The sequence below is a fragment of the Schistocerca serialis genome, chromosome 4 (assembly GCF_023864345.2).
Source record: "Schistocerca serialis cubense isolate TAMUIC-IGC-003099 chromosome 4, iqSchSeri2.2, whole genome shotgun sequence".
Lineage (NCBI taxonomy): Eukaryota > Metazoa > Arthropoda > Insecta > Orthoptera > Acrididae > Schistocerca > Schistocerca serialis.
In genome coordinates, this window is record NC_064641.1 from 19433732 (window position 1) to 19457414 (window position 23683).

General features: G+C 44.3%; 1 protein-coding gene across 1 annotated transcript in view; it reads left to right on the forward strand.

Moving 5' to 3' along the window:
* Positions 1–23683, forward strand: part of LOC126473676 (polyglutamylase complex subunit TTLL1-like) — a 235701-nt gene that overhangs the window by 198344 nt on the left and 13674 nt on the right. The window contains exon 8 of the mRNA XM_050100912.1: positions 3413–3522. Coding sequence (XP_049956869.1) covers positions 3413–3522 — 110 coding nt within the window. The remainder of the gene's footprint in view (positions 1–3412; positions 3523–23683) is intronic.

Genomic DNA, 23683 nt, shown 5'->3' on the forward strand with positions numbered 1-23683 from the left:
CCTGACTACTCCAATAAATATGTGAAGCAGTAATACTCGTATTTTCTTGTTTAATCGACAGTTTTTTGCACGAATACTAAAAGGTCACGTTACTCTCAAACAAGGGCTCGCTTAGATTCGCTGGTCGGATAGTGGAAAATTTTTGTTTCTTCACGGAAGACACTGGCTACGAGTCACTTACACTGGCACGCTGTTCAAATGATGGGCCAGTAACTGGCTGAATTCACTGGGCACATCGAGGGTATAGAAACGAAGGCAACTGGACTTGTCACGTACCTCTCGGCTTCATTGGTGTAACAGAAATGTTGAAAAATTCTCAACTGGTGGGCACTCTTGGCAAGATACGAGTACAAAGTAGATCCCTGTAACGTATCTGGAAAATCCTAAGAATCAGTTCATATACGTCAAGGTATGCTCCACTGCCGTAGGGAAAGCTCGTATTTTTAAACTTTATAGCGTCCAAGATTAATGGCCTTGAACCCACAAACAGACGAGGATCGTATACAAAGGCCGTGTAAACCAAAACAGCGACACCGTGTCCACTACTAACGTTGTATGACCATTACATTTAAAAAGTTAGGCGTTTAAGCTGTAAAATGCCTCTTCGTTTCCATCTTGTATCCTTTCAAACCACACTACCTTCTCTTGAGAGATTACAAATCTCAATAAACTATCAAAGTCATCCTACGGCTGTTCGGCTCTTCACATACACCATAGATTGTGTCTCGGCGTTGCCTGCGTCGCCTTACCTTCAAAACATAGAGGGGGAAGGGTTATCAGCCTGCTAAACTTTCTTAGACTCTCTGACTAATTGTGAGAATTTGGGGATCGTCACACTGTGAGATAATCAGCGAGACAAGCTTGTACAATATAAAAATATAAAGCGCGTAAGAGAAACAGAGGAATAGACAAATACAGCGAGTGAAACACCGGAATAGAAACAGAACTACTAAAAAACTTTATAATAACTCGATTCGTTGACCAGTTAGCCAGTTTTCGCTAAGTTACGAACACCACACAGGCACTGGAAACACGATTGAGTTTATAGACCTATATCTCTAACGTCTATCAGTTGTAGAATTTTGGAACACGTATTATGTTCGAATATAATGACTTTTCTGGAGACTAGAAATCTACTCTGTAGGAATCAGCATGGGTTTCGAAAAAGACGGTCGTGTGAAACCCAGCTCGCGCTCTTCGTCCACGAGACTCAGAGGGCCATAGACACGGGTTCACAGGTAGATGCCCTGTTTCTTGACTTCCGCAAGGCGTTCGATACAGTTCCCCACGGTCGTTTAATGAACAAAGTAAGAGCATATGGTCTATCAGACCAATTGTGAGATTGGATTGAAGAGTTCCTAGATAACAGAACGCAGCATGTCATTCTCAATGGAGAGAAGTCTTCCGAAGTAAGAGTGATTCCAGGTGTGCCGCAGGGGAGTGTCGTAGGACCGTTGCTATTCACAATATAGATAAATGACCTGGTGGATGACATCGGAAGTTCACTGAGGCTTTTTGCAGATGATGGTGTGGTATATCGAGAGGTTGTAACAATGGAAAATTGTACTGAAATGCAGGAGGATCTGCAGCGAATTGACGCATGGTGCAGGGAATGGCAATTGACTCTCAATATAGACAAGTGTAATGTGCTGCGAATACATAGAAAGATAGATCCCTTATCATTTAGCCACAAAATAGCAGGTCAGCAACTGGAAGCAGTTAATTCCATAAATTATCTCTGAGTACGCATTAGGAGTGATTTAAAATGGAATGATCGTATAAAGTTGATAGTCGGTAAAGCAGATGCCAGACTGAGATTCATTGGAAGAATCCTAAGGAAATGCAATCCGAAAGCAAAGGAAGTAGGTTGCAGTACGCTTGTTCGCCCACTGGTTGGATACTGCTCACCGGTGTGGGATCCGTACCAGAAAGGGTTGATAGAAGAGACAGAGAAGATCCAACGGAGAGCAGCGCGCTTCATTACAGGATCATTTAGTAATCGCGAAAGCGTTACGGAGATGATAGATAAACTCCAGTGGAAGACTCTGCAGGAGAGACGCTCAGTAGCTCGGTACGGGCTTTTGTTGAAGTTTCGAGAACACACCTTCACCGAGGATTCAAGTAGTATATTGCTCCCTCCTACGTATATCTCGCGAAGAGACCATGAGGATAAAATCAGAGAGATTAGAGCCCACACAGAGGCATACCGACAATACTTCTTTCCACGAACAATACGAGACTGGAATAGAAGGGAGAACCGATAGAGGTACTCATGGTACCCTCTGCCACACACCGTCAGGTGGCTTGCGGAATATGGATGTAGATGTAGATGTAGAGTTTAACACACCCCTCTCCAGTCTGCGATCGAAAGCTCTGCTAGTCATTTCCGTATTGCTGCATCCTGCCCTGCGTCAGAATGTTTCATTGTTTCCTACCCAATGACACTCTTCTAATACAGAAGTAGTAGTGTATTATTTTAGCTTTGTCACACCTCAGTTTTCACTCCTCCAGCGCCCCTGTTCTCTCCCTACCCGCTCACACACTCTGCTACTGTCACTTTCCCTCTTCTCTCCGAGTCCCTCTCCCGATAATTTTCCCCCTTCACCTGTTACCCCGTCTCCGTTGTAAATCCACTGCAAATTCAACAAATTGGCTGCTTCGAAACTGTTACTAACAGTCTTGTAGGACAAGTGCACATGTTCTCATTCTCTGCAAAACCTTGACGGTACCATCTTTGCTCCACGGCCTGACCATTCCTTTTGCGTCCTCCCGAGAATAGGATTTTCGCTGTGGCGGAAAAATTTACATGATACCAAAAGCGTGACATCCCGACTACCTGTCATCTTCTGAGACCACCTTGGAGTCACTAAGCCACTACACTACGCAAACTGCAGCATCCAAAAGCCCTTTTGACCATCTTATCTACGATTTCTGTACACTCTCTCCCAACTGCTTCCAGTGGCAGAAAATTATCCATGCCAGCTCGTTTCCAGTTCCTGTCGATTGCACCCACCGAATTTCTTAAGCCCCAGTTACTTTGTTCGCATATAGTAAAACTGAAGCGTGAAAAGGTGATTGTTCATTTAAATCCCTAGGAGCAACAGCTGTTAAAGTTCCGAAGTGCCATAGAAACGTAACAGAATTTTTAAATTTTGAACAATGTAATTTGTTATACGTATGTTATGGAATGATAAAAGGCAGACGCAAATGAGTTTTAGATGCAGGTGTCCACCCGCTTTTCCGATCGCTAGAATTTCTGATGCATCTGACACCCCCTGTTACGAAACAACTTGATCTGAAAGTCATGAAATAGCAACCGCTCTACTGAGCTGCTTCTACAAGGCGTTTGTAGCGCCATTCATTAGACTTTTGTTAGAGAGATTCATTGTTTTTTCCTCCTCGCGTGCCACAGGTAAACGCGTCGCCGTCGCTGACGTCGACGACTGTGAACGACCGCATCCTCAAGTACAAGCTCATCGACAACATCATCTCCGTGGTGCTGCCCCCGGACGGCGTGCCCGAGTGAGTATGCGCTCTTGTCATTACGAGGCAAAGTAAACCTGACAGTAAATGTCAATCTTTTTAGGCGAAAGTGCACTTACTTTCCGTCCCATTCCTTGATAATTGCACTTTGACCTATAGCTGTTATAATCACTACTTGTACCCACAAGATTCTCGAGAATGAAGTTTGCTGTCTGACGTCCCGTCGACGACGAAGTGATTAGAGACGGAGCACGACCTCGGATTGGGGGAGCATGGCAAAGAAATCGACCGTAACGTTTTCAGATAAACAATCCGATATATTGCCTTAACCCATTCTGGGAAACTGCTGGAACGGCAGAACTGAAATTTGAATGGTCGTCCTACTGAATACGACTCCAACGTTTTACCACTGTGCAATTCGGAAAAACCTCCTCCAGCCACAAGTTACTTTAGACGTGAGGACAGATGGAAGCAAGAGGGTCCCAAACGTGGTGAAAAGGGTGGATCATACACTGAAGCGCCAAAGAAACTGATATAGGCGTGCGTGTTCAAATACAGAGATATGTAAACAGGCAGAATACGGCGGTGCAAGTGCCAACGCCTACGTAAGGCAGTAAGTGTCTGGCGCAGTTGTTAGATCGGTTAGTGCTGCTACAGTGGTGGGTTATCAAGATTTAAGTAAGTTTGAATTTGGTGTTACAGTCGGCACACGAGCGATCGGACACAGAATCTCCGAGATTGTTGTTGTTGTTGTGGTCTTCAGTCCTGAGACTGGTTTGATGCAGCTCTCCATGCTACTCTGTCCTGTGCAAGCTTCTTCATCTCCCAGTACCGACTGCAACCTATATCCTTCTAAATCTCTTTAGTGTATTCATGTCTTGGTCTCCCTCTACGATTTTTACCCTCCACGCTGCCCTCCAATACTAAATTGGTGATCCCTTGATGCCTCAAAACATGTCCTACCAACCGATCCCTTCTTCTAGTCAAGTTGTGCCACAAACTTCTCTTCTCCCCAATCCTATTCAATACCTCCTCATTAGTTACGTCATCTACCCACCTTATCTTCAGCATTCTTCTGTAGCACCACATTTCGAAAGCTTCTATTCTCTTCTTGTCCAAACTAGTTATCGTCCATGTTTCACTTCCATACATGGCTACACTCCATACAAATACTTTCAGAAATGACTTAAATCTATACTCGATGTTAACAAATTTCTCTTCTTCAGAAACGCTTTCCTTGCCATTGCCAGTCTACATTTTATATCCTCTCTACTTCGACCATCATCAGTTTTTGTACTCCCTAAGTAGCAAAACTCCTTTACTACTTTAAGTGTCTCATTTCGTAATCTAATTCCCTCAGCATCACCCGATTTAATTCGACTACATTCCATAATCCTCGTTTTGCTTTTGTTGATGTTCATCTTATATCCTCCTTTCAAGACACTGTCCATTCCGTTCAACTGTTCTTCCAAGTCCTTTGCTGTCTCTGACAGAATTACAATGTCATCGGCGAACCACAAAGTTTTTGTTTCTTCTCCATGAATTTTAATACCTACTCCAAATTTTTCTTTTGTTTCCTTTACTGCTTGCTCAATATACAGATTGAATAACATCGGGGAGAGGCTACAACCCTGTCTCACTCCTTTCGCAACCACTGCCTCCCCTTCATGTCCCTCGACTCTTATAACTGCCATCAAGTCTCTGTACAAATTGTAAATAGCCTTTCGCTTCCTGTATTTTACCCCTGCCACCTTCAGAATTTGAAAAAGAATATTCCAGTTAACATTGTCAAAAGCTTTCTCTAAGTCTACAAATGCTAGAAACGTAGGTTTGGCTTTTCTTAATCTTTCTTCTAAGATAAGTCGTAAGGTTAGTATTGCCTCACGTGTTCCAACATTTCTATGGAATCCAAACTGATCTTCCCCGAGGTCCGCTTCTACCAGTTTTTCCATTCGTCTGTAAAGAATTCGCGTTAGTATTTTGCAGCTGTGACTTATCTCCGAGATAGTATGAAGGAATCCGGTAAAACATCAAATCTCCGACATCGCTGCAAGAACTGGACCAACGACGACTGTAGAGCATCGGTCAACGGGACAGAAGTGCAACCTTTCCGCAAATTGTTGCAGATTTCAGTGCTCCACCATCAACAAGCGTCAGCGTGCGAACCGTTCAGTGAAACATCATCGACATGGCGTTTCGGAGCCGAAGGCCCACTCCTGTACCCTCGATGACTGCACGACACAAAGCTTTACGCCTCGCCTGGGCCCGACAACACCGACATTGGACAGTTGACGACTGGAAACATGTTGCCTGGTCTGACGAATCTCGTTTGAAATTGTATCGAGCGGATGGACGTGTGCGGGTACGCAGGCAACCTCATGAATCCCTGTACCGTGCATGTCAGCAGAGGACTGTTCAAGCTGGTGGAGGCTCTGTAATGTTGTGGGCGTGTGCAGTTGGGGTGATATGGGATGCCTGATACGTCTAGATACGACTCTGACGGGTGACACGTACGCAGGCATCCTGTCTGATCACACGCATCCATTCATGTCGATTGTCCATTCCGACAGACTTGGGCAATTCCAGCAGGACAATGCCGCACCCCACACGCCCAGAACTGCTACAGAGTGGCTCCAGGAACACCCTTCTGAGTTTAAACATTTCCGCTGGCCACGAAACTCCTCAGATATGAACATTATTGAGCGTGCGGGCAAGCCTTGCAACGTGCTGTTGAGAAGAGATTTCTATCCTTCGCACTCTTAGACGGATTTATAGACAGCCGTACAGGATTCACGGTGTCAGTTTCCTGCAGCAGTACTTCAGACGTTAGTCACATCCACGCTACGTCGTGCTGTGGCACTTCTGCATGCCCCTGGGGGCCCTACACGATATTAGGCAGGTGTATCAGTTTCTTTGGCTCTTCAATGTATTTTCATGTGCGGCTGCAGCAAAGGGAAGTCTCGAACGTGAATAACCTTCAAGGCAAATACAGCCATCGCTGAATTCAGCTGTATCTGGTGGAAATGAAGGAGAGGACTTCTTACGAGGACCTCCGCGTTTTTTATGTGAACATTCTTAAAGCTTTTTCAATAAAACAAACTTCATTAACATTCTAAATCTTTATTCTTCGTGTCTATGTATTTATTTATCAACATAGTCATCCTGGCGGCAAACACATTTTTCCCAACGAAAGAGCGGTTTATTGAGACCGTCACTGTAGAATGTTTGAATTTGTTGACAGAGCCACAACCTCATCTGTGCTTGCACCCCTTCATCACTACCAAAGTGAAGTCCTCGGTGTTCTTTAAGTTTTGGAACAGTTGAAACTCGGATGAGGCCGAGAGTGGAGTGTATGGATGTCTGGAGGATGACTGATGGTTGTGGACCCAAGTAGTCGGATTGTGGCGGATGTCGCAGTGCTCGTGTGTGGTCTGGCATTGTCGTGCTGAAGGGCAGGGTGGACGAACTGGCGTTGTCATGCTGAAGGGAAGGGTGCTCCATGTGTGGACGAACTCTTCGAATTCGCGCTTTCAGATTTCTCGATTACAGCGCGCTGTTTCTCACGCACGCACATAGTTTCTTTACACACCTCCATGTTACGCGTTACAGTACGGAGCAGTCTAGCGGCAGAGGGTTGCAACTTGTGTCAGTGAAACGGAAAGTCGACCGAGCAATGGGCATGACATGTAATACGTCAACTGATTTTGAAAACAAAATTAAAAATTTGGAGACATTACTTTCCAGCACACCCCTTTGTTATCTTCACAAACTTTGGCTGTATTTTTGTTGGTTGTAAACTGCCCAAAACAAGGAATGTTATAACAGCTCGGTAGTTTAGTTTACTCATTTTGCAATACCCACAAAATGACTATTTCAGAAAGAAATATTAACACTAAATATCTACGTGAGATCAAACCCGCCAGGACTCGGGTGGGCGCGCCGGACTCGGATCGAATCCGTCCAGCGGATTAACGACGAGGGTCGATGTGCCAGCCAGCCTGGATGTGGTTTTTATGCGGTTTTCCACATCCCACTAGGTGAATACTGGGCTGGTCCCCAGGTACTGCCTCAGTTACATGGCTCGCAGACATCTGAACACATTCGCACTATTCCATCAGTTACGCTAGATGCAGACAGCTGGGGTACACTAATTCTTTCCTTGGGGGGGGGGGGGGGGGTGTGGGGGGGGGGTGCCAGGAAGGGCATCCGGCCACCCCTTAACATTAACATGCCACATCCGATAAACCAGCAGATCCCGCAAGTCGGGATAAATGCTTCGAAAGAGAGAAATATACGCGAGATCAAGCGAACACTTGGCTTCCTTTATACACGATTTTTACCAGTAAAATCAGTCAAAACATTTTTTTTTCAAACCCTGCTCTGTCCGAAGATAATGACGCTTCAGTTTGCCCTTGTATCTCGTCTTGCTCTTCAGCTTTCACATGAAACATCTCACCCACGCAGTCTGTTGTCACGAAACTTACCTGTCTAAGAATGGTTAACACATCTGCAATAAAACGTACGTAGCTCGTGGTCTACTGGCTAGTGTTGGAGCCTCTAGATCACGGGGTCTCAGGTTCGATTCCCGGCAGGGTTGGTGATTTTCTCTGCCGAGGGACTGGGTATTTGTGTTGTCCTCATCATTCGCGACTGTGGTTAGACTGGACTATGTACAAAAGTTCGACTGTGTAAAAATTCGGACTTTATACGGGCACTGATGACCCTGCGCTTGAGCACCCCATAAACCAAACATGACCAATACAAGCACCAAAGCGAACATACCCTTCTCCAAGTACTCCAGTCTACACCAATGAATCGGCGATTGGTGAGCAGGTCAGCACCAGTCAGAATAAGGGCGTTAAGGCCCTTTCTTACATCTTTCTCGCATGTTAATAGTAATGAAAATGGGTGCGGCAGTAATGTTGTGGAACATCGACTTCGTGCCACGCCTCATCGACCGGCATCGATGCCTGTCCTCAGTGCAGCACTGCGTGAAGAATGGGCTGCCATTCCCCAAGAAAACTTCCAGCACCTGATTAAACGCATGCCTGCGAGAGTGAAAGCTGTCATCAAGGCTATGGGGTGGGCCAACACCATATTGAACTCTAGCATTACCGATGTAGGGCGCCACGAACCTGTAAGTCATTTTCAGCCAGGCATCCGGATACTTTTGATCACATGGTGTACGTATGCAGCACTACAATTAACATAATTTCTGTGCAATTGTGAATATTAATGGGACGGTTCTCGTTTTAACATTCGGTCTGTTAATGTTGTAAAAAACAAGGTTTGAAATGTTGTACGTACAGTTCTTTATGTATACACTGTTTACAAGCGACAGAGTTACCTTTCCACTTAGCCTTATCTTTTCCCTAGCGTTTATACGGTGTAGTACAAGGTCCGCTTTTTCGGGTTTTGGCCAGTTTTGCTTTCTGTTGGTTATCTTTGTCTCCGGGTGCTACTCCCGACTTCACTATCGCCACTGTAAGTCGTGCGCGAAATCAGTCTGTCAATCGTCTCAACGCTGTTCTGCGTGGTGTCGCATTGTAAGTTTTCTTGCGTCGTATTTTCTGAGGCGGAATTGAGAAACCAGCCCAACATTTGCCTAAATGAGGGTGGCAAAGCGACCAGAAACTGACCTCAGCGTGGTCAGTATGCCGGCACAACGCCGTTAATTCGATGCGCGGATTCGATCCAGTTCTTGTCCATCTTCCTGTCTCGCAAGCTAGTGCGTTGTGCGTTGCGTTGTACAGTCCACACTGCATGATCAAATGTGTCTGGACATCCCAATATAATGAGGAACTGGCCACTAGATGCCACTAAGGCGCAACCGCCAGTGCAAAAGGAGGTGGACAGTATTGTGTTGTCAGTAACATCAGAAAGGGTCGCTTACGAGACGTCAGTGACTTCGAATGTGGACTACTCACTGCATGTCACTCGAGTAACAAATCCGTAAGGGCACTTCAACCATTCTGAAGCTGCTCAAGTGGTCTGTTGGTGGTACGGTTGCGAAGTGGAAACGTGAAGGAGCAGCCACAGCTAAACCAAAATCAGGGAGGCGTGACTGCCGGACAGCATTGCGAAGAGTGGTTGTAAAAAAATAGCATTAAATCAGCGGAAGGAATCACCCGTGAGTTCCAGAGTAGTACCAACAGTCCAGCGAGCACAGTGACTTTGTTTAGGGAGTTGATAAATGGGCTACAATCGTCGACCAGTCCCTCCCTCATGAGCCCCATGTTTCTGTAGCCACTGCTAGGCGGCGCTGCGTAAAGGACACTGGGTGACTGGAAACGAGTAATTTGAATTACGAATAGCGCTGTACCCTTGGCAATCCGACGGAGATGTTTGGGTGTGACGAATACCTGGAGAACATTACCTACCGTCATGTGTAATGTCAAAAGATAAGTACGCAGGAGGCGGTGTTAGGTATGGGGGTGTTTTTCGTGTTTGGGGCGTCTTTCCTTTACTGCGCTTAAGAAAACTCTGAATGCGGAAAAATGTGAACACATCGTACGCCACCGTGTACTGCGTCCAGTTAGATTAGATTTACTTTCATTCCAACTGATCCATAGTGAGGAGGTCCTCCAGGCTGTAGAACATGTCAGAAAAACAACAATACATGACAAATATTTACAACTCAGACAAATAAGCTGATGTACCATTCCACAGGTCCCAAGTGGCATGGCCGTCATTTTTTTATGAACGCTATATGAATGAATCATTTTACAAATACTAATGCACTCAATTTAAAATAAAAAAACTTTTTTATTTATTTATAAGGTAATAAACGTGTAATACAACTACTAACAGATGTGAAAATTACCGAACAATCACTTTAATAAGCCACAGCTGCAAAATTCTAACACGAATTCTTTACAGACGAATGGAAAAACTAGTGGAAGCCGACCTCGGGGAAGATCAGTTTGGATTCCGTACAAATACTGGAACACGTGAGGCAATACTGACCTTACGACTTATCTTAGAAGAAAGATTAAGGAAAGGCAAACCTACGTTTCTAGCATTTGTAGACTTAGAGAAAGCTTTTGACAATGTTGACTGGAATACTCTCTTTCAAATTCTAAAGGTGGCAGGGGTAAAATACAGGGAGCGAAAGGCTATTTACAATTTGTACAGAAACCAGATGGCAGTTATAAGAGTCGAGGGACACGAAAGGGAAGCAGTTGTTGGGAAGGGAGTAAGACAGGGTTGTAGCCTCTCCCCGATGTTATTCAATCTGTATATTGAGGAAGCAGTAAAGGAAACAAAAGAAAAATTCGGAGTAGGTATTAAAATCCATGGAGAAGAAATAATAACTTTGAGGTTCGTCGATGACATTGTAATTCTGTCAGAGACAGCAAAGGACTTGGAAGAGCAGTTGAACGGAATGGACAGTGTCTTGAAAGGAGGGTATAAGATGAACATCAACAAAAGCAAAACGAGGATAATGGAATGTAGTCGAATTAAGTTGGGTGATGCGGAGGGAATTAGATTAGGAAATGAGACACTTAAAGTAGTAAAGAAGTATTGCTATTTGGGGAGCAAAATAACTGATGATGGTCGAAGTAGAGAGGATATAAAATGTAGACTGGCAATGGTAAGGAAAGCGTTTCTGAAGAAGAGAAATTTGTTAACATCGAGTATAGATTTAAGTGTCCGGAAGTCATTTCTGAAAGTATTTGTATGGAGTGTAGCCATGTATGGAAGTGAAACATGGACGATAAATAGTTTGGACAGGAAGAGAATAGAAGCTTTCGAAATGTGGTGCTACAGAAGAATGCTGAAGATTAGATGGGTAGATCACATAACTAATGAGGAAGTATTGAATAGGATTGGGGAGAAGAGAATTTTGTGGCACAACTTGACCAGAAGAAGGGATCGGTTGGTAGGACATGTTCTGAGGCATCAAGGGATCACCAATTTAGCATTGGTGGGCAGCGTGGAGGGTAAAAATCGTAGAGGGAGACCAAGAGATGAATACATTAAGCAGATTCAGAAGGATGTAGGTTGCAGTAGGTACTGGGAGATGAAGAAGCTTGCACAGGATAGAGTAGCATGGAGAGCTGCATCAAACCAGCCTCAGGGCTGAAGACCACAACAACAACAACACAACTACTAAATACTTATGGCATAAAGCGCCACCTGTGAGGCAGTGATTTGTGAAGAACAACATTTTGGAAATGGACTCTCATGCCCATGTCCCAACCTGGGCCCAGTGCACCATCTTTGGAATGAGGTGGAACGTCGACTTCGCTCAAGACCCCAACGCCAAACATTACCTTCTCTCATTTCCGCTCTTGACGTAGAGTGGGCTGCTGTTTTTCCACAGACATTCAGACTCTACAATGAAAGAGTCACCATCAGAGATCAAGGCTTTACAAAGGCGAAGGGTGGACACGTCCCATAGTAATGTCCACCAATAGGTGTCCGGATACTTTTGATCGCACACTGTATTAGCTGTTCAGTTGCCTCACAGTCCGTGAAATCCACATTTTTCTACACTGTGCATCACACGACACTTCATTCACACTCAACTGGAAGACATTGCATCAATTTCTCAGGAAGTATTTCGTTTCCAATTGAATATTTCAAAAAATGTACGTAAATGACTTTTTTTATTCTTTTGTAAGAACGGATAGATGCTATTACGAATCACATCATGTTTTTCACATAAAACAGCAGCTTACATTTTATGGAGTTAATCAGTGCAGTACAGAGACCGATATAGTTTTAAGATCATAAGCACAATGCATCTGCAAACTTTTATTATTAGGGAAAGTGTTGTGATGAGATAGATAATATTAACGTTCTTTTGTTTCACGACTTTCAGATCTGAGGAATAATGTAAATCTCAGTTTCCTGCGTTGTTCCTCAATGCAAATTAACAAAATTTGCTACTACCATGTACAAGAGTATACACCAAATTCTTCTATTGATGTTTTCCTTTCTGTTTAATGACTAATTAGATACAGCACTGAATGACGTAAGCAGAGACAAGGTCCCTAGAGAAGTCGATATTCCCACACAACTGCTGATATCCTTAGGAGAGCCAGCCATCTGGTGTGGATGATGTGTGAGAGAGGCGAAACACCTTTAGATTTCAAGAAGGGTCTACTAATTCCAAAAAATATATGCTGATACGTGTGAATATATATATATATATATATATATATATATATATATATATATATATATATATATATATACTCCTGGAAATGGAAAAAAGAACACATTGACACCGGTGTGTCAGACCCACCATACTTGCTCCGGACACTGCGAGAGGGCTGTACAAGCAATGATCACACGCACGGCACAGCGGACACACCAGGAACCGCGGTGTTGGCCGTCGAATGACGCTAGCTGCGAAGCATTTGTGCACCGCCGCCGTCAGTGTCAGCCAGTTTGCCGTGGCACACGGAGCTCCATCGCAGTCTTTAACACTGGTAGCATGCCGCGACAGTGTGGACGTGAACCGTATGTGCAGTTGACGGACTTTGAGCGAGGGCGTATAGTGGGCATGCGGGAGGCCGGGTGGATGTACCGCCGAATTGCTCAACACGTGGGGCGTGAGGTCTCCACAGTACATCGATGTTGTCGCCAGTGGTCGGCGGAAGGTGCACGTGCCCGTCGACCTGGGACCGGACCGCAGCGACGCACGGATGCACGCCAAGACCGTAGGATCCTACGCAGTGCCGTAGGGGACCGCACCGCCACTTCCCAGCAAATTAGGGACACTGTTGCTCCTGGGGTATCGGCGAGGACCATTCGCAACCGTCTCCATGAAGCTGGGCTACGGTCCCGCACACCGTTAGGCCGTCTTCCGCTCACGCCCCAACATCGTGCAGCCCGCCTCCAGTGGTGTCGCGACAGGCGTGAATGGAGGGACGAATGGAGACGTGTCGTCTTCAGCGACGAGAGTCGCTTCTGCCTTGGTGCCAATGATGGTCGTATGCGTGTTTGGCGCCGTGCAGGTGAGCGCCACAATCAGTACTGCATACGACCGAGGCACACAGGGCCAACACCCGGCATCATGGTGTGAGGAGCGATCTCCTACAGTGGCCGTACACCACTGGTGATCGTCGAGGGGACACTGAATAGTGCACGGTACATCCAAACCGTCATCGAACCCATCGTTCTACCATTCCTAGACCAGCAAGGGAACTTGCTGTTCCAACAGGACAATGCACGTCCGCATGTATCCCGTGCCACCCAACGTGCTCTAGAAGGTGTAAGTCAACTACCCTGGCCAGCAAGATCTCCGGATCTGTCCCCCATTGAGCATGTTTGGGACTGGATGAAGCGTCGTCTCACGCGGTCTGCACGTCCAGCACGAACGCTGGTCCAACTGAGGCGCCAGGTGGAAATGGCATGGCAAGCCGTTCCACAGGACTACATCCAGCATCTCTACGTTCGTCTCCATGGGAGAATAGCAGCCTGCATTGCTGCGAAAGGTGGATATACACTGTACTAGTGCCGACATTGTACATGCTCTGTTGCCTGTGTCTATGTGCCTGTGGTTCTGTCAGTGTGATCATGTGATGTATCTGACCCCAGGAATGTGTCAATAAAGTTTCCCCTTCCTGGGACAATGAATTCACGGTGTTCTTATTTCAATTTCCAGGAGTGTATATCGATTTTCTGACAACTTTTCTTAGTATGTTACAATGATTTGTTTTATAGTGTAAAATTACTTCTGAGTCTTTACTAATTTTTTCTGCCTTATACAGTTTTCTTTTCCTTTCTGAAGACAATTTAATACCTGTAGTGATCCAACGTTTCTTTGAAAACTGTCTGGTGTCATATTTAGTAATTTTCTGGGGCTAACAGTGTTCAAAAAGGGTTATAAATTTATCAAGAAATATGTTGCATTTATCATTGGCATTTGGCTAATTATATACCTCTCCCCAATTAACATTTCTTAAACATTCTCTGAAGTGCTCTGTAGATACCGTGTTCATCAGCCTTACACTTTTACTTAATGCTTTCTGAACTGTACACCTTGCTAAGTTTTTTACATTAATCAGTTGTGCATCATGGTCTGATAATCCGTTTATTACAGGGAAAGAATGTGTTAGTTTTACATCATCTTGCTGCACAAATACATTATCTAATAGAGTTATACTGTCTTGAGCTATATGTGTAAGGAAATTTATCACTGATTCTAAGTTATATGTCATTAATAACACTTCTACTTCACTTTTCCTATCAGAATTGCTTAGGAAGTTTGCATTGAAATCACCACAGATTAATAACTTCTCCTTTCTGTCTGACAGATAGCATAATAGGGAGTAAAACTTTTTTATGAATGGCTCCCAGTCTCCTAAAGGGTCCCGTACGCTGTTGCTAATACCAACACCACATTATCTAGCTGTAGTTCTCATGCACAAACTTCAGAGTGGTGATCGACACAAAATTTGCTTACTTCTACAGTTTTCTACTTATCTCCTTGTTTTGTGTAAATGGCAACTTCTCCTTTATGCATGCTAGATCTGCATGCGTTAGATGGTAAATTGTACCCATTTATACTGACACTTTCCATGAAGCTTCGCTTATGCTATTTTTCTTGGCAACTGTCTGTCTAGGCTTTGGCTTTAACCTAAAAAACTTCTCTTCCTGGTCCCATTAACCACAGGGATCATCCCTTGTGTGGCTGTGGCCCCTCTTACAGTTTCTGCTAATAGGGGCTCTAACTTAACTTTCCCCTTCCTATTTAGGTGCAGGCCACGTGTAGTGTATCCCCACCTACCAATAGCATCAACTGGAACAACACTCATGAGATTTCGCTTGTGTCTGGAGCATCCTGTTCAGCTCAGTTTGGGTTCCAGAGAAATGTTGGAACATGCGAGTCAACACTGACTCTAAGACTTATCTCAGGAGACAGATTAAGAAAAGGAAAACTTATGTTTATAGCTTTTGCAATCTGATGGAAAGATTTTGAGAATGTTGACTGGAATTCAATCTGTAAACTTGTAAAGGTAGCAGGGGTAAAATACAGAGGGCCAAAGGTTATATGCAACTTTTACAGAAACCAAATACCTCTTATATTAGTCGAAGGGCACGAAAGGGAAGCAGAGATTGACAAGGCATAGGGTTGTAGCCTGTTGCCGTCATTATTCGATCTGTACACTGAGCAACCAGTAAAGGAAGCCAAAGAAAAATTTGGAGGAGGAATTAAAGCTCAGGGATAAGAAATAAGAGGTCGATGTTGACTTGGAAGTGCAGATGAATCGAGTGTGCAGTCTGTTGAAAGGAATATACAAAACGGACATTAAGGACAGCAAAACAAGGGTAATGGAATTTAGACGAGTTAAACCATGCGATGCCAAGAGTATTATGTTAGGAAATGAAACACTTAAAGTTGTAGATGAGTTTTGCTATTTCGGCGGTAAAATAACTAATGATGGCTGTAGTAGAGAGGGTATAAAATGTAGGCTGGCAATGAAACTGTAAGTTTAAGTGATTTAAGCTTATGTATAAAATATCTTACATACTGTTTTACTTCTTGCTTCTTCGTCTTTAACGGTGTTTTTTTCCCTTACGTGATATTGTGACGAGATTTAAAAATGGTGGCACATTATCTTGCTTTACTTTAATTCTAACACTAGAGGCTTCAGTTTAAGCTATTTGTATGGTCGTTTGCCCTAATAATGTTTCATTTTCAAGGCAAAGGTCCAAACATTCCCTAATATCTCATAGAGGAAAACTATTACCAGCATTAAATATTACATAAAAAGAGGTTAATGATTTCGAATCATGGAGTAAAAAGAAGGAAGACAGTGTAATTTAATATTAAATAAATTTCTGCACGTACCTCTAATATGGTGAAAGGCCTATGGTGCACAGCCTATGGCCAGGCTACCCTTTAACCCCAGGAAAGTCCACCAGTACTCATTCGATAGCAGGCAAAGTTGACCTGAGGCAGCCCGGGAGTGACTGGAACGACGAAAAGCCACCAACCCTGTTTGAGATTGAACCTGGATCTTCCATGGCGCACATATCTTTATGAGAACATTAAACGGGGTAATTCAGCTGTCCCTACCTATGACGTTTTATGCAGCCTGCACTACGTCTGTATCAGGATTTGCATTCAGACAAGCGACAGCCATGGAATCGATGTAAGTTCCCTCTCACAGCTTTGAAAGACTGTTCGCAAACACTATCACACTGTAAAAACACAAGTGAGGATATTCTTAGGGCAAGATATACCTAACTTCTGCAGTACTTATCAAAGTGTCTCTTACCTTTCGTTGCACAATTAACGGTATAGTCATACAGGTTTTCGATGTTTCTGCAAGTTCGTTCCATTTGTAGTACTTAATCTTTCGTATATGGTTCAGAAACCTTGCCTTATACAGTGTGTTTCACCATTGGAAACAATGATATTAACTGGAAATATGAAAATGGGAAGTGGGTAAGTAACAACTTTCAGGTATATATCCTAATGACTCACCACATTAATGTGCTAAAGTATTTTCATAAACGAAACTTGTACAATAGATTTGAGATGTCTTCATGCATTTTACCAGTTATTCCGTGTCATTTTGACAATGTGCTTCACGTCTTCAGAGCGGAATGGCCAACAAAATTGGTCTGTTATGTGGGTTTGCATCAAACGACATCTGTAGAGGGAGCTAAATCACCCTCTGTAATGATCTATATCAAGAATTGTGGGACATTTTTGCGCAAATACATATTATTAAATAAGGGACCATTACCAACAGGTCGGTAACGATAGCATTCCTTGGTATCAGCCTACAATTTAATGCCTTAACAGCGTTCCTCTGAACCATAATCCGTACGTAGCGGTCATCCACTGTAGTAGCTGCCCTTGGGTGGCCTGAGCGAGGCATTCCGTCGACAGATCCTATCTCTCTGTATCTCCTCCGTGTCCGAACAACATCGGCTTGGTTCACTCCGAGACGCCTGGACACTTCCCTTGTTGGGAGCCCTTCCTGGTACAAAGTAAGAATGTGGACGCGATTGAACCGGGGTATTCACCGTCTAGGCATGGTTGAACTACAGACAACACGAGCCGTGTACCTCCTCCCTGGTGGAATGACTGGAACTGATCGGCTGTCGGACCCCCTCCATTTAATAGGCGCTGCTCATGCATGGTTGTTTACATCTTTAGGCGGGTTTAGTGACATCTCTGAACAGTCAAAGGGACTATGTCTGTGATACAGTATCCACAGTCAACATCTGTCTTCAGGAGGTCTGGGAACCGGAGTGATGCAAAACTTTTTTTGATGTGTGTATTTTGTTTGTCTCCATTGAACATAGCAGACGTGAGGTATCTTAAGTCTCTCCCTTTTTCCTAGAATAAGGTTTTGATTTATAATTAAATATGTTAAAATGGGTTATGCGTTATATTCATGTTTTATTTTAAAAGATATGTAATCCCCACAATTATTAAGTGGTACACGATTTACAGTATTGTAATGTTTGTTACAAAAAAGCTAGCTAGAATGGGGAGCTCAGCAGATCTTGGTAAAGAGACGCAGTGTGCTGAACACAATTCGCGGTTTGCCATTGAATTCAGCCTGCTGTGAGCAAAGTACGCCCCCTGAGATTATTTGCCGATCATTTAACAGTGACTTGCGCTCAGTTTGAGCGAGGACAAAATAGGCATGATCAGGCCATTGTCTCCAAACTGTGAATCTGCTGCTCTCGGTTCTGTCAGATACAGGCTCCGCAGAACCGACGGTGGTATTAAATTGCTACGGCTCGTAAATTGTTAAAATTGCGAGCCAATGCAATGTTTCTAGATTAGTACCTGACGCGATAGGAAGAATGCGCCCCGCCATCAGCAGTGACCGTTATTCCACTGCTCAGTGCAAAAAATAAGTACCGTATTTACTCGAATCTAAGTCGCACTTTTTTTTCGGTTTTTGTAATCCAAAAAACTGCATGCGGCTTAGAATCGAGTGCAAAGTACGTGGAAGTTCTGAAAAATGTTGGTAGGTGCCGCCACAACTAACTTCTGCCGTCGAATATATGTAGCGCTACACAGGCATGCTTTGCAGGCACAAAGATAAATATTGGCGCCAAAACCTCTGCGTCAGAAAAAAAATTAAAAAAAAAAAAACGGTGGAAGACGAGCTTTTTTCTCCGCCCCGAGTTTCGACCACTGCATTTTCATACATTATCCAACGAAGTAAATACAAATTCCATATTGTTCATCATCGAATGTAGCAGTATTTCAATGTACTAGAGTTGTGGCGATTCGTGAATGAGTCGTTCATTTGAACGACTCTAAATAAAGAATCGTAAGAATCGAATCGTCATACGGACGAATCGTCGTTCAAAAGAATCGTAAGAACGATTGCGTGTTTTCGAGTCGTGACGATTCCAAGTTCCAACGATTCATCGATTCTTAGTACGCTATGTTTCGAAGGCAACTTCCGAATCATGCCGAGTCGTGCCGAATAATTACGACCGCCAGATGGCAGTCAAGTGGAGGATGCGTGTGAACAAAGGAAGCTAGGAACGAACAAACAAAGTTCGTGGGCCGTAATATTACTCGCGAAAACCAAGCTGACACTTGGCGGTGGCTGACGGGAACGAGCGTAAAGGCATTTCCCATTTACTATCGCTACCATCAGCCAGCGCGCCGACGTCAGCTTAGTTTGCGCGAGTAATACACGAACTAGTGGAGACAGAAACGATATATAGCGAGTACACAGCTCCCAATACACACGATTAAAATCAAGAAATCCAAGTATGATGAATAGATACGTACTTCTTATTTCTTGAAGATGCAATGCAAAACACACACACCTTCTTTACACACGAGCAATAGCACTTGGATTATGTGTATTTCGCGTATCTCGAAAATGGCCCTAACGATTTGGATGAAATTTTGTATTTAGACTGGTTTTTGCTTTTTTAGTTCACCTACATTGTTCCATTCCTTCGTAAAAAGTCACTTTTACAATATATATACATATATATACACTCCTGGAAATGGAAAAAAGAACACATTGACACCGGTGTGTCAGAACCACCATACTTGCTCCGGACACTGCGAGAGGGCTGTACAAGCAATGATCACACGCACGGCACAGCGGACACACCAGGAACCGCGGTGTTGGCCGTCGAATGGCGCTAGCTGCGCAGCATTTGTGCACCGCCGCCGTCAGTGTCAGCCAGTTTGCCGTGGCATACGGAGCTCCATCGCAGTCTTTAACACTGGTAGCATGCCGCGACAGCGTGGACGTGAACCGTATGTGCAGTTGACGGACTTTGAGCGAGGGCGTATAGTGGGCATGCGGGAGGCCGGGTGGACGTACCGCCGAATTGCTCAACACGTGGGGCGTGAGGTCTCCACAGTACATCGATGTTGTCGCCAGTGGTCGGCGGAAGGTGCACGTGCCCGTCGACCTGGGACCGGACCGCAGCGACGCACGGATGCACGCCAAGACCGTAGGATCCTACGCAATGCCGTAGGGGACTGCACCGCCACTTCCCAGCAAATTAGGGACACTGTTGCTCCTGGGGTATCGGCGAGGACCATTCGCAACCGTCTCCATGAAGCTGGGCTATGGTCCCGCACACCGTTAGGCCGTCTTCCGCTCACGCCCCAACATCGTGCAGCCCGCCTCCAGTGGTGTCGCGACAGGCGTGAATGGAGGGACGAATGGAGACGTGTCGTCTTCAGCGATGAGAGTCGCGCAGGTGAGCGCCACAATCAGGACTGCATACGACTGAGGCACACAGGGCCAACACCCGGCACATGGTGTGGGGAGCGATCTCCTACACTGGCCGTACACCACTGGTGATCGTTGAGGGGACTCTGAATAGTGCACGGTACATCCAAACCGTCATCGAACCCATCGTTCTACCATTCCTAGACCGGCAAGGGAACTTGCTGTTCCAACAGGACAATGCACGTCCGCATGTATCCCGTGCCACCCAACGTGCTCTAGAAGGTGTAAGTCAACTACCCTGGCCAGCAAGATCTCCGGATCTGTCCCCCATTGAGCATGTTTGGGACTGGATGAAGCGTCGTCTCACGCGGTCTGCACGTCTAGCACGAACGCTGGTCCAACTGAGGCGCCAGCTGGAAATGGCATGGCAAGCTGTTCCACAGGACTACATCCAGCATCTCTACGATCGTCTGCATGGGAGAATAGCAGCCTGAATTGCTGCGAAAGGTGGATATACACTGTACTAGTGCCGACATTGTGCATGCTCTGTTGCCTGTGTCTATGTGCCTGTGGTTCTGTCAGTGTGATCATGTGATGTATCTGACCCCAGGAATGTGTCAATAAAGTTTCCCCTTCCTGGGACAACGAATTCATGGTGTTCTTATTTCAGTTTCCAGGAGTATATATATATATATATATATATATATATATATATATATATATATATATATATATATATAGTAAAATATATATATCCTACATAGTTCCATTCGTAAAAACGGAATTTTATATTATAAAAACGCAATTTCACATATTTTTATAACGCCATCTCGTAAAACTTTGTTAGTACGTATTGAATGTAGTTGAGGTTTTGGTTTTTATGTTTATCTGTATACAGGTGTCTTTACTTACAGCACGCAAAATTTGCTGTGTGGGAGGGCTGTCAACTGCGTTGTGAATTACAAGGGTGATGTGGACTTGGAAAGAGATCTTAGCACAGAAAAACATAGGATGATATGAACCAAGCCACGTCTGCCTCACTGCTAGATTTTGTTACTATAAAACAGACGTCTGTAGTTAGATACGTTCAACCCACACAACCAAACTGGCACACCACGTAATTTTGCACCACCTTTCGCACAAATAGACTCCTCTTTCCTGGCATACTGAAATAAAACAATAGATGCAATCAAATCAAACGTGACCTTTCATCAATTAAGGCATTACACGTATAAATCGACTTGTAACGTCATATGCATATTTACTCATAAATAAACTATTTCTGGCATATCTTGTCATGACACAGTTCGATTCTAAGCCCATTGACAATTTCAGACATGTCCTGCCATCTGTGAGTAAGATGTAGAACTTTTTGCGTTCCGTAAGAATCGTGCCATCGCAGACTAGAATGAATCATGAAAGAATCGTGAACGAATCGCAGGAATCGATTCGCAATGTGAGATTGAATCGTAGGAATCGAATCGGGGAAAAGAATCGTGTTGCCCAACTCTACAATGTACTACGGAAATCCGACTGGCAAGACTGTTTGGGATGTTTGTCAATATGGCCAACTCTGCGTTCTGAATTTTTTCCTACCTGTGAGAAGAGATGGTTGCTAATAGGAACTTTTATGAATTGTGAATCACATGCAGTATTCTCTTCACCATAAGAATAATACGAATATAAACATTTTGCCATGTATTCTTTCGTGTTTGCTGCTATCTCATTTAAATCCTGTCTGCCTAATAAACTACGAAACTAGAGTGAGACAACACCAAACGCGGAAGAATATACATATCATGTCATGTTTATATTCGTATTATTCTTATGCCTAATAGTGTTACAGTCCAGATATGAAGCACGGCAATTGAATAGATTTTTAAATCTAAGATGACTCTAATTTCTGTGCGGAATGTAATGTACCACAGAGGCGTCTGCAAAGATTTTCAAATGGAGAAAAATTTTCGCTAAACTCTCGTTCAGAACATCTTCTATCATATGCAGTCTATTATTTGGTTCTTGTTGATCAATATCAAAGACAGCAGCAGTGTAAGTAACAGCAAATAGCAGTCTCTTGCCATTGTTTCGCTTACGAGACAATTCCTCTCTTTTTTTTTTTTTTTTTTTTTTTTTTCAGCAAGCCATGCTGCGAGCGGCAACAGGCCGTAAACACTCATTATCAGAATGCGACAAACAATGCATGACAGAGTACAATAATGCATTTTCAGCTTAAAGTGACGTAAACACCTATAACAAAGAGAACGGCACTTATCAGATCAAAGAAAAATAAGCAATCAATTCAAACCAGACGAAGCACGTGAAAAAGGAAGGGTACCCGTATAAATACGGACGGAGCGCCTGACGCATAGCAATGGCTACCTGGTAAAGCTTAACTGCTAAGCTTACGACTGGAACCAAACTACTGTAGCTGTATCATCATTCATTCGACCTAAAATGTGTCTCATATTACAATGGACCAACTTTGTTTCAAATTGGAGGTGCGGCCTAAAACTTTTCTCTCCCCTTGAATTTCGAGTCTCAAATTTCAGGTGCGGCTTAGATTCGGGAATTTTTTTTTCCTTGATTTCGAGTCTCATTTTTCAGGTCGGCTTAGATTCGAGTGCGGCTTACATTTGAGTAAATACGGTAACCTTATTTATTAATCAGTTTTTCACAGTTTCTGTAATCTTAGTTCAAATACCGGACCACAATAACGCCTCAACACCAAGGCCTGATAATACACTACTGGCCATTAAAATAGCTACACCACGAAGATGCCGTGCTACAGACGCGAAATTTAACCGACAGGAAGAAAATGCTGTGATATGCAAATGATTAGCATTTCAGAGCATTCACACAAGGTTGGCGCCGGTGGCGACACCTGCAACGTGCTGACATGAGGAAAGTTTCCAACCGATTTCTCATACAGAAAACAGCAGTCGACCTGTGTTGCCTGGGAAACGTTGTTGTGATGCCTCGTGTAAGGAGGAGAAATGCGTACCATCTCGTTTCCGACTTTGATAAAGACCGGATTGTAGCCTATCGCGATTGCGGTTTATCGTATCGTGACATTGCTGTTCGCGTTGCTCGAGATCCAATGTCTGTTAGCAGAATACGGAATCGGTGGGTTCAGGAGGGTAATACGGAACGCCGTGCTGGATCCCAACGGTCTCGTATCACTAGCAGTCGAGATGACAGGCATCTTATCCGCATGGCTGTAACGGATCGTTCAACCACGTCTCGATCCCTGAGTCAACAGATGGGGACGTTTGCAAGACAACAACCATCTGGACAAACAGTTCGACGACGTTTGCAGCAGCATGGACTATCAGCTCAGAGACTGTGGCTGCAGTTACCCTTGACGCTGCATCACAGACAACAGCACCTGCGATAGTGTACTCAACGACGAACCTGGGTGTACGAATGGCAAAACGTCATTTTTTCGGAAGAATCCAGGTTCTGTTTACAGCATCATGATGGTCGCATCCTTGTTTGGCGACGTCGCGGTGAACGCACATTGGAAGTGTGTATTCGTCATCGCCATACTGGCGTATCAC